Here is an 11254-nt window from a genome sequence, read left to right as displayed (position 1 = left end):
CTTACAAATTCCTAAGATATTAGAGTACTAAAGCGGATTTCAAAAATTAGCATAAAATCCCATTGTCTGAATGTATAAAGACCATATCGTGTGTTGCTTTAAACTAAGGTTTATCTTATATCCTTCTCTTTTTACTTTTTTACTAATGCCAACCAAAGTTTTGTTTATGTTCTGAAGTAGATATATCATATGAGCATATGAATGTGGAGTTATGTCTCAGGATTAACTTCCACATTTCTTCCTAGATTTCAGAATGATTTTTCTTTCTTGAACCCAAGAACTGATTGTCACTGTCTGGCTTCCAAACTCTGTTTCACTCTGTCTACATGTACCTCTTTCCTCTGTGTCCTGTCTCATGACAGAGAATGTAGGTAATCTTTTTTCTGTTGTGCACTTAATTTCTATGAACTTTGTTCTGGGAACCTCCCTGCCTAGTTATGACTTGTGGTTTACAGAAACACCCGAGCCTGCTGAGTTTACTCCGTGGCATAACCAAGTTTTCTGATTTCACTGTGACCTTAGAGTTTTTTCTTATGGCTATAACATGGCCTGTATAATTTAATGGGATAATAAATGACAGAATAACATCATTATGAAAGATTATTAACAGAGTACGAATTTTTATCTGTTGGCAAGTTATAAAGTCATAGTGGAACATAGATGGTAATTGAAAATTCTAAAATAAATGTTTGGGAAATACTTGTACCACCCCCTGCCCCCCATCCCCTGATGTTATATCTACCCTTTCAGAGCACTTAATAATCTTCATATGTACATAGGGCAAAGTTACAGCTTTACAGGATTCTATCTTCTCTGTATTTGCTCTGTAAGATTTTCTATCCATTGTGTTTTATGAATCTGGATTTACAGGTATACGTTTCTCAGCAATATTCCCAGTATCAAGCACATTGACCCAGATTGGGACTTTCAAATGGGTTTAATTTATGCAAATTTCAGTAAAAGCATTCCTTTGATTTGGGTTAGATATGGTAGGTGACCTTACCATGAGCCATAATATGAAATTTGGCAAAATGGCTTCACCTTTATTTTCACATTAACCGCCATATCTCTTTCAGTGTGATGTGCTGTGGCGCCTTGAATGTTGCTGTAATGTTGAAAACTACACTGATTATATTCAAATATCAGCAGGGTCACTGATGGTGGTTTCATCAGAACATCCATAGTAAGACAGCCTCAAAAGAAAGGCCTCGTGATCTACTTCCAAAACTTAGCCAATGAAACCCTAATGGGTCACAATAGTGCCTTGTCTGCTAGAAGATAAGCCCTTTAGACCAGAAAGTACTCAACAAACATCGGCCCTGCAGCAGAGACCTGAGCAAACCAGTGATCATGAGGGCGGTCCAGGACAGAGGCATACAATGTTTGCTTCTGTGGTACAAGACATCACCAGGAGTTGAAGTCAAATCAATGGCAATTAACAACAACAATCACCTGACCCTAAGGATGTTTCAATGTATCAACTTTCAAGACAGTGATGTGATGTAATTATATGATACAGTTATTTGTAAACTCAATCTCTTTAGGAAGTTGTCTTAGGTGTGATGCTATAACATAAATACTGTAAGTGGATGGCTTTAACAATCAGAAAATTATTCTCTTGAAATTTAGGAGGCTAGCAGTCTGAATTCAAGGTAAGGGAAGGCTTTCTTTGTTGGCTCTGGAGAAAGGGCCTTGTCTCCTTTCAGCTTCTGTGGGTCTGGCCGCCCTCTATGTATCTTGAAATGAATCTTTCCCTGGGTCTGGAACTCCAGAAGGTGCGCATTCCAGGGGCCCGGGTCCAGAAGCTATGATCCACAGCTCTTCTGCCTTTGTGGTGGTAGGTCTCTCTAATAGCTGTTTCTTTGTTTAATCTCTTCTATCTCTCAAAGGAATTGACTCAAAATGCAACTTAATACTGAAGACTGCATCCTGCCTCATTAATATAACACCTCAAAGTGTGTTATCTCATTAGCAGCAAAGAGGCAGTGTTTATAACACATAGGATAACCACATCAGATCACAAAATTGAGGATTATTACATAATACTGAAAAACATGCCCCAGAAAACTTCACAAATATTTTGTGGGGGAATAATTTAAATCCATAACAGAGGGATCCTGAGAAATGCATAGTACATGTGCAAAAATATGAAATTTGAGACCTACTTAACACTCCTCTTAGTTATCGTTCCAAAAGATATCTTCTGAATTTGGGATATTCTGTCACCTACATGATCAATTATAAAATGTGCCATTTAATTTTATGTGTCATCATAATCAGGATGTATACAACATGTAAGGGAAGTAGCAGTTTTCTGTGGGCTTTGGAAGTGAGGGGTCTGTAGATACATGCACATGATATTTTTTCCCAAAAGGTTGAGAATTCAAGTCTATATTAATATTATACATAATTATCAATTCTCAAATTTCTACTCTATTCCTAAGGCTAGAGCCTCAGAAACACATTGTTATATTAAATTTCTCATAGGAAGATCAGAATAAGGCTGTCAAATACTCTATGAAATTTATTTTAAATTTTTGGAAGTTTCATAGAGAGCAGGTTAAAAAATTTTGATTTTGAAGTAAGAAAACCTAGATTCTAAGCTTTATTCTATCATTAATTTTCTATCCCCAAATAATTATTATGTACTATATATGTATATTTAATATAAACACAGTTATATGCATATCTATAAAATACATATGTGTATATAAAAAAACATGTCTACAGAATTTTAAAGAAGTCCCAATGTGACATCTAGGAATATGAATAACATGTTCAGTGAAAGAATGGGCTTTTTATAAATTTGAGGTTTAATTTTAAGGTAACTTATAATCTAATGATTGGACGGCAGAATAAAATAATGGTGCCAAGAAAAAAATCTGATATTATATTTAGGTGATGAGAATATATAATGTGCGTTTCTACAGATAAAATAAATTTTCTCTCTTAAGCACTTTTTTCAAACATACTTGATTTCCAGGACAGTGAAGGGTAAGAAATAATTAGCTTATAAAACAATCTCATGTTTACATTAAAAATGTAGTGCTAGTTGTCCTTCTACTTCCCTCAAGTTATATTAACAGCACAACCACCAAGAAAAACCACCCTTCTAATTATCTAGTAAAATTACTTTTCCACATGTGAACAAGCTAGTTCTTTAAAGTAAACATTTAAACTCAATGTAGAATTGAAATAACGCTTTCAAAAGTATCATCTTATATTAAAATAAAAATGAGAACATGTGCTGTAATTTAAATAATATTTAAGCACAAATGCATATCAAAGTATGTTCTCATTGTAAACTATTCTTATAGTAGTGTATACATACTCCATATTTAGCTTTTGACTAAGTTTTTGACTTGCTCACATTTGTAGTTTTTTTTCTACTGATTTCTAAAATTGCCCAACATTATGATATTAGATGTTATCACTAGACTATAGTAATGAGTGGCAACATTTGAACTTTAAGAATTTATCATCAATATGAGAAGCCTCTATGAAAGTCAAGAAACTCAAAATATGAGGTGTTGCATCGGCTATCATTATTTTGTAAAAAGCATTTATTTGAATAGTATTACTTTGTAACACAATCAGGGTTTTTTTTTTAATAAAACAATTGCTATTTGTTCTTTTTGCAGTCACTAAGCTGACTTTAAGCTGTTTGTCTTTTATAGACTTTTTTAAATGACCACCAATTTTGACTAGGCATTTTCTACATTACCTATATTGACATCTAAGCTATTATTTATCTTGTTGGTTAGCTAAATTGCAGTTTTATGTAATCTGTTGTTGATTCATTGGGATCTGTTTAGGGAATTCCCAGTGAAGACCCTGGAACCCCTTGGCAGCTCTGCTGTTCTTACCTGTACTAGTTGTGGGAGATATTCCAGGAGTTCATCATTCAAGAGGCTGTCTAATTGTTGAACTGCTGCCTTACGAATTTCTTGATCTGGAAAACTAATACAAAGAAAACATTTCTATTGAGCTGTGACTAGTATGAGGCAATGCATGATGGATATCAGGGAGATCTGAGAATGGAAACCATGTGCAATACAAGAAGTAAAAACAATAATCCTATGATCAATTAATATGTCCACCAATACCATCTTTTTCATATTCTGTAATCTCACATGGACTGAAACAAAAGCTCTTCTACTAGCCAATGTGTTACTAAAGAAGAAGATTGAAGAAGAAATTATCTTACCTCCTGATATCAAAATCTACTACAAGTGAAATCAGTAGAGTACAAGTAGAATGTCAGACACATGGACCAATGGAACAGAATTGAAAAACCAGGAGTAAATCCATTAAGCTACACACAGCTGATCTTTGACAATGGGCCAAAATTCATTAAATGGGAGGAGATAGTCTCATTTTACAAATAATGCTGGGAAAAGTGGATATCCATTTGTACAAGAGTGCAAAAGGACCAATAGCTCACACCATATTAAAAAAGAAACTTAAAATAGATCAAATACTTAAGTAAATTTAGAACTATAAACATCATCAATACGAAAAAAGAGACAAACTTAAGAGTCCTAAGATATAAACACACTATCAAGCATAAGAGAAAACACACAAATAGCAAAAGACAAGCCAATAACCAGGACCTTCTCAAAACTAAACATTTATAGGAATCAAAAGATTTCAACAAAATAGTGAAAAGAAAATTCACAGACTGGGGAAATTCTTTTGGTAGTTACATATCAGACAGGGGACTAAGATGCAAAATATATGAAAAAATTCAAGTCCGCAACAAGAAAACTAAAAATCCAATTAAAAACAGGCAGAGGACATGAACAGACACTTCTCCAAAGAAGACATTAAGGCAACTAACAAACACATGAAAAAAATGCTTATGACCATTAGATATAATGGTCATTATTAGATATTAGAGATGTGTACATTAGAAAAAGAATGAGAAATCGCATGCCAGTGTTAATAGCAATGTTCAAATAAACGAAAAACAACAAATGCTGGCAAACTTGGGGAAAGCCTGAAACCCTCAAACACTGCTGATGGGAATGTAAAATGGTGCAGTCACTGTGGAAAATGGTTAAGTGCGTCCTCAAAATGTTGGAAATAGAAATACTACAGCAATTTCTCCACATGGTCTATATCCCAGAGAAACAAGAGCTGTAATATAAATAGTAAATTAACACTTATGTATTAGCCCAGGTGGACTAGAGAAACAAATTCATAGACACTCATATGTATATAAGAAAGAACTTTATATAAAAGAATAATTATATATTAAAAAAAATCCCAGCCCAGTCCAGATAAAGTCCTTAAGTCTGATATTAACCCATGCATTCGATGACAGTCTGTAAATTCCTCTTCAGACTCAAGAAGATGTCATTGCATTGATGTCAAATGCAGGAAGGTATCATACCAGTGGGTGGAAAGTCTTGTGGGTCTAGTGATGGTGTAAGCATGTCAGCATGGCATGCGTCTCTATGTGGTTCCTCCAGTTCCAGGGCTCTAGCTCTATGTGTAACTCCATGTGTCTTGTCCTCAGGAATACCAAGCAGAGAGCCTGTATCTTGCTTCCAGTCAGCTATTTATCTCCATAGCACCTCCAAATGAGGTCATCAAGCTGTGACCTGATTGATAGGCTAAACTCCACCCCTTCACTCTTCAATAGTCTCAAGTTGACACCAGATTGTGTAACTACCACAGACCACCCCTTGTCAACTTGACACTCTTCGCACAACTCTTTAGCCATATATAAATCGCAAACAAACAGTAATAAAATCATATCTGTACTAACAGGATAAAATATAAAATCTAAAAACAGGATAAAATTCACTATGTGCCAAAGCCTCATTTAAACATAATATTCTATTAGTGAACAACATAACAATATTCTATGCTTAACAATTGCAGTTAAGTAACACCTATACCTTACTCCTATGAATATATTCCCCCACCTATGAAAGGTTGTAAGCCAGCCACTTCATGCCTTTATCTGTTGCATTTTGGGTATCCAATTTCTATACTGCCCACTTACATCAACCCAGAGCTCTGAGGAGACAATTATATTCTTGGATGTGAAGAATTTCATTCCAATTGGAACCTTGTGAGTCCACATCCATAAGCTAAGTGAAATCATAAAGTCAGTAGCAATATACACCAGTTCTCAGGCCCCAAATTCTTCTCTTCATCTGGTTGGGTTCTGATCAACTCTGTGTGGGCTACCTCACTCAACCTCATTAGGGTGCCCATTGGTTGCCTCACCCTTAGACCATGGGCACTGACATACTTTCTTATGAATTTGTGCTAGGTCATGAACTTAAAACCAATCTGCTCTCATCTTCTCCTTTAGCCTCCGTGAACCACATCCACAGATGTCAGTGGTCAGACTCAACCCATCTCTTTATTGCTGCATTTATTCCACTTTCACTCAACAAGTGGATCAAGGTGGTCAACTAGAAAGCATTTCAACCTGCCTATAGGCTCTCTTTAACGTTCAGTCCTAGAGAGGAGAGTTTCTTTATGACTCCAATTTTTCCCCAGCTACTGGCACAAACTACTGGTTCAAAATAAAAAAAAACCCAAAAAACCAAAGAGTTCTGTTTGCATTTGTTTTTTTCTTTCTTCAACCTCATAGCCTCCTGGGCAAGTCTCTTCACCTTGAATATTCTGAGCACTCCAGACACTGGGTGGGGCTTATCATTTCAGAGCCTTCTTTGCAGATGAGTCATAACCCATTTGAAGATTTCAAATGGTAGTTTACAAACTCTCTACTTATACTTCCCAATAATCATTTCTATCAATTATTATTAACAATAGGCAGAAAAAAACCCAAAATAAACCTAGTAGAGCCAGATCCTAAACTTAATTCTTAAAACAGTCAAGAGCTAAATTTATCTTAATCTTTATCTAAACTATTCCATGGATACCAGGTATGGCTTTAGGCCTCTGAATGAATCAAGCCAGATCCAGGCTTTCTGTCCACCACTTTGACCTTCTGTCAACCATGGTCTTTGAGAAATTCAAGGAGCAATTTCATCCCTTGAGCTTAAAATACACGTTAATCACATTTATTTTTGACATTTCAAACAGGAATAACCAGAGTACAACCAAAGAAATTAATCAAAACATTAACTCCCCATATTCTTTGCAGAAAACAACCCAGAAAACTTCATGGCTATAGCTGATATCTGGCTAGCCAAAGAAGAAAAACTATAATGAGGCAGAGGTCAAACAAGCATCCACTCTCCATCTTTATGATTTGTTTCTATAGTACCGACTCCCAAGGTACTGTAACGTGTTAGTCAAGGTAGACTAGAGAAACAAATCTAGGGAGACTCATATGTGTGTAATAGGAAACTTTATATCAAACAGTAACTATACATTAAGGAAGCATCCCAGCCCAGTCCAGATAAAGTCCATAAGTCTGATATTAGCCTATATGTCTGATACCAGTCTGTAAATTCCTCTTGAGAATCATGAACTCATGCAATGATGACAAATGCATGATCACAGCCAATCGAGTGGAAAGTCTTATTGGTGCAGTGGCAATGTAAGCATGTCAGCATTGACATCGGTCTCCATGTGGCACCTCCAGCTCCAGGACTTGAGTGTAGTTTCATGTGTCTTGTGACCAGGAATACCAAGCAGAAAGCCTGTATCTTGCCTCCAGTCAGCTATTTATCTCCATAGCACCTCCAAATGAGGTCATCAAGCTGCTAGCAGATTGACAGGTTGAACTCCACCCCTTCACTCTTTAATAGTCTCAAGTTGACACCAGATTGTGCAACTATCACAACCCACATTCACTGCTGCATTATTCACAGCAGCAGAAAGGCAGAAACAATCTAAATGCTCATCAGTGGAAGAGAGATAAACAAACAATGGCACATAACCACAATGGAATACTACACAATATTTGTGATAGTTAATTTTATTGTGTGAACTAGGCCAATAGAAATATGTGGGCAGAGTTAAATCAGGTCGCAGCTTGACTGGAGGGCAATAACATAAACGACTTTCCAAGGAGTCCCTTTCTTTCTTCCTCCGTGGTGATTGGACCAGCATGCGATGCTTGAGCTACCTGTGGGCCAAGCCAACCCATGGATCTTGTCACTAGCGCTTGAAGATCTCTCGAGACTTGTTTCACCATGCTGCTGGCTCATACAACCTTTGCGCTTGTTGAGCTTGAGGCTGGTGGATCCCGTCACCATGCTTGAGTTCAAAATCCCATCAGGGCCTGTTTCAGTAAGCTCTGGTGCTCCTGACTATAGCTGACCCACCCTACTGTCTGTTGCCTAAGGGCAGACTCTGCCTGTCTTGCCTGAGAGAAGACTGCTGTCTGCTTCCTTGACCTTGGACCGGCAGCCCTTGTGAGTTGCAGGCAGTATAATAACTATTCTGTAAAAGTGAGTTGAACTGAGCCCTCTGTACTGCTGTGGGGACTAATTAGCTGTTTTATTGGTTCTCGCTGTATACTTATCCATATATATATGTATGTATGTAAATGTATGCATATATGTGTGTATGAATCTATACATATATGTGTGTGTCCTGTTTTTTTTTTCTCAAAAGAACCCTGCCTAACAGTATTAAAGAATAATGATGACTCTATGAAGCTTCTCACAATATGGTTGAAACTGGAAGGCATACTGAATGAATTAATGAATTACAGCAGAACAAATATTTTATTGGACCACTCTTGTAAAAAGTCAAGAAAATATTTCCCATTTAAGAAATATTTTTGAATGGTCACCAGGTGTAAAAGTGGAAAGGAAGGGGATTTACTAGCCAAAGGGCGAGAGACACGTTAATATGGGTAAAGGGAAGCAATATAAATGATTGGCCAAAAAATGATGGAGACAGAGGAAGACACTTGGAGAAGAGCAAAATTGAAAGGCAATAAGGTAAATACTATTACCTATGACCCTGCAATGAAGGTGGTTGATGAGTAGAAGCATGGGTAGATTGCAGGCTGAGCAGAAGTGAGAGGAAGAATTAGTATATGCCCAATACTATCTATCTATCTTTATGTCTAGAAAACCACATAGGGGCGCAGTTGTCATAGTGGGATACACCAGCTGCATCCTGGGAGAAAGATGAAAGCTTTATACTCCCGTAAAGGGTTATAGTCTCAGAGAGCCACAGGGGCAATGCTACTCTGTCCTGTGGGGTCACTTTGAGTTGGTATTGACTCAATGGCTGTGAGAATGAGTGTGTGTGTGTGTGTGTGTGTGTGTGTGTGTGTGTGTGTGTATTCTACATGTATTCTGGACAAATCCTATTTCTTCTTGGATATTTACCTTTGCTGCAGATATATTCACGAATGTGGTTGAGAACACAAGGGATAGTTATGAAAACTTCTTTTTGTTGCTGTTGTAAGGTGCAAATCAGTCAGTTCCAGCTCATAGCAGCCTTCTGCACAATAGAACAAAACACTATCCAGACCTGTGCCATTCTTATATTGTTCCTAGGCTTGAATGTACTGTTGCAGCCACTCTGTCTATCCATCTCCTTAAGGGCCTTCCTCTTTTTGACTATCTCTACTTAGCAATCATGATATTCTTCTACAGGGTCTAAAAACTTCTCAGACATTACCAAACACCTTGAAGGAATGAGTCCCCAACACTGGGAGTAAAATCTCAGGTTACATCAAGTTCAATTGGCTTAACATAGTTACAAAAACAGCAATATACATTCTCTTTTGGTGAGTATTCACTAAAATCTCAAAAGCCCTGTTTTAGAGTACATAAAAGATCCTATATTTTAAATATAATTTAAGGAGAACATTTATTAAGTCTTAAACAAGAAAAAAGACAAAGACACTGTGGTAGTTTCATAATCTGGTGACAATTTGGGACTTGATAGGATTAAGGGTGAAGGGGTGGAGTCTCGTCTGTCAATCAGGTCATAACTACTGAGACCTCTGTATGGGCATGGCCTTCCCCTGAGGGTTCTGGGAATTCCTGGATTTCCTCCTTGGAGGCAAGAGAGACTCTCACTAGTCACTTGCTGAGAGACTTTCAGCTGACAAGACATATGGAACTATGCTAGACCTCTGGAACCGGAGAAGTCATGTGGAGACCCCTGCCAGCGCTGAGATGCCCACACTACCACTGGATGCACACATTTTCCACCCACTGGCCTGTAATTTTCCTGCACTTGGTGTAACTGCATGTGTTTCATGAATCTGAAGAAGACTTTATAGAATGGTATCGGACATATGGGCTAATATTGGACTTATGGACTAGGTCTGGACTGGGCTGGGATGTTGTCTCAATATAAAATTGCTCTTGTATATAAAGTGCTTTCTTATACACATGTGAGTGTCTATGAATTTGTTTCTTTAGTCTACCCAGACTAACACAGACACAGATCTTTAGTATGAGGTGGTAATGCTGCCCAAGGGTTTCCAGAGATTCAGAGACTTAAAAAGGATATGAGAGGGCAAAGGAAACTGTCACAAGTTAATGAACCTAGAGGGACAGCAAATAGAATAAGGGTTTCTAGGGGTGGTGGGGGCAGGGGAAAAGAGAGATGATGTCAAGGAGTCCAGGAAGAAAAAGAATGTTTGGAATCTGATTGTGGTAACAATTATACAATACTGTTTGATGTAATTGAACTGTGGAATGATATTTTATATGTTTTAACTCAATTATAAAAGGTTCTTTTTTTAAAAAAAAGCATTTCTGGCAGAGCAATCTCTCATAGTATGCATTAAAGAGAAAATGGGACTGTGATTGGGACATGTATATTATGTTGGAAAAGCTCACAAGATTGGTTCAAAGACCTCTCACCAAGGCAGTTAGTATATGACTCATGATCATGTGACTCTAATTTCCATGAAGGGAACACTCAAGCAAATTCGTATAAACTATATCATTTCTCCTTGGACAGGCTGAGAAAGTGACAGTAATACTCTCTCTAATGCACTCTGCCTGAGGGCAAAGCTAGCCATGCTGCTGGTTAATGGCCAGAAGGAATTCAATGGAGGCTGAGACTAATAGTAGAGACTAATAAATGGATTTAGGGCTTCCCCTACTGGGGGGGTGCAGCGGAACAGCAGGGGAGGGGAGTAGCAAGATCCCCAGGGAATGATGAGGAGACAGGGCATGGTGCCCCAACAGGCTAGACTGGAAAACACAAGTTTTTCTTGCTTGGTATATTTTAATTTGTTCTTTGTCAGTGGATTGATGTTGTTGCTGTTTTGTTGTACATTGTTGCTTGGTTTTGCTCTGTCTTGTTTTTATGCATGTTGTCTCCGCAGGCCTGTCTAGAT

At 37.5% G+C, this 11254-nt stretch overlaps 1 protein-coding gene across 3 annotated transcripts in view; it reads right to left on the bottom strand.

Annotated features, from left to right (window-relative positions):
* Positions 1-11254, bottom strand: part of PIK3C2G (phosphatidylinositol-4-phosphate 3-kinase catalytic subunit type 2 gamma) — a 471530-nt gene that overhangs the window by 247512 nt on the left and 212764 nt on the right. For all 3 annotated transcript variants that reach the window (XM_045288491.1, XM_045288490.1, XM_045288492.1), the window contains one exon: positions 3867-3960. In XM_045288491.1, the coding sequence (XP_045144426.1) occupies positions 3867-3960 (94 nt within the window). The remainder of the gene's footprint in view (positions 1-3866; positions 3961-11254) is intronic.

The sequence above is a fragment of the Echinops telfairi genome, unplaced genomic scaffold (assembly GCF_000313985.2).
Source record: "Echinops telfairi isolate 266 unplaced genomic scaffold, ASM31398v2 ScPeMD7_21;HRSCAF=78, whole genome shotgun sequence".
Lineage (NCBI taxonomy): Eukaryota > Metazoa > Chordata > Mammalia > Afrosoricida > Tenrecidae > Echinops > Echinops telfairi.
This window is presented reverse-complemented; position numbering and strand designations above follow the sequence as displayed.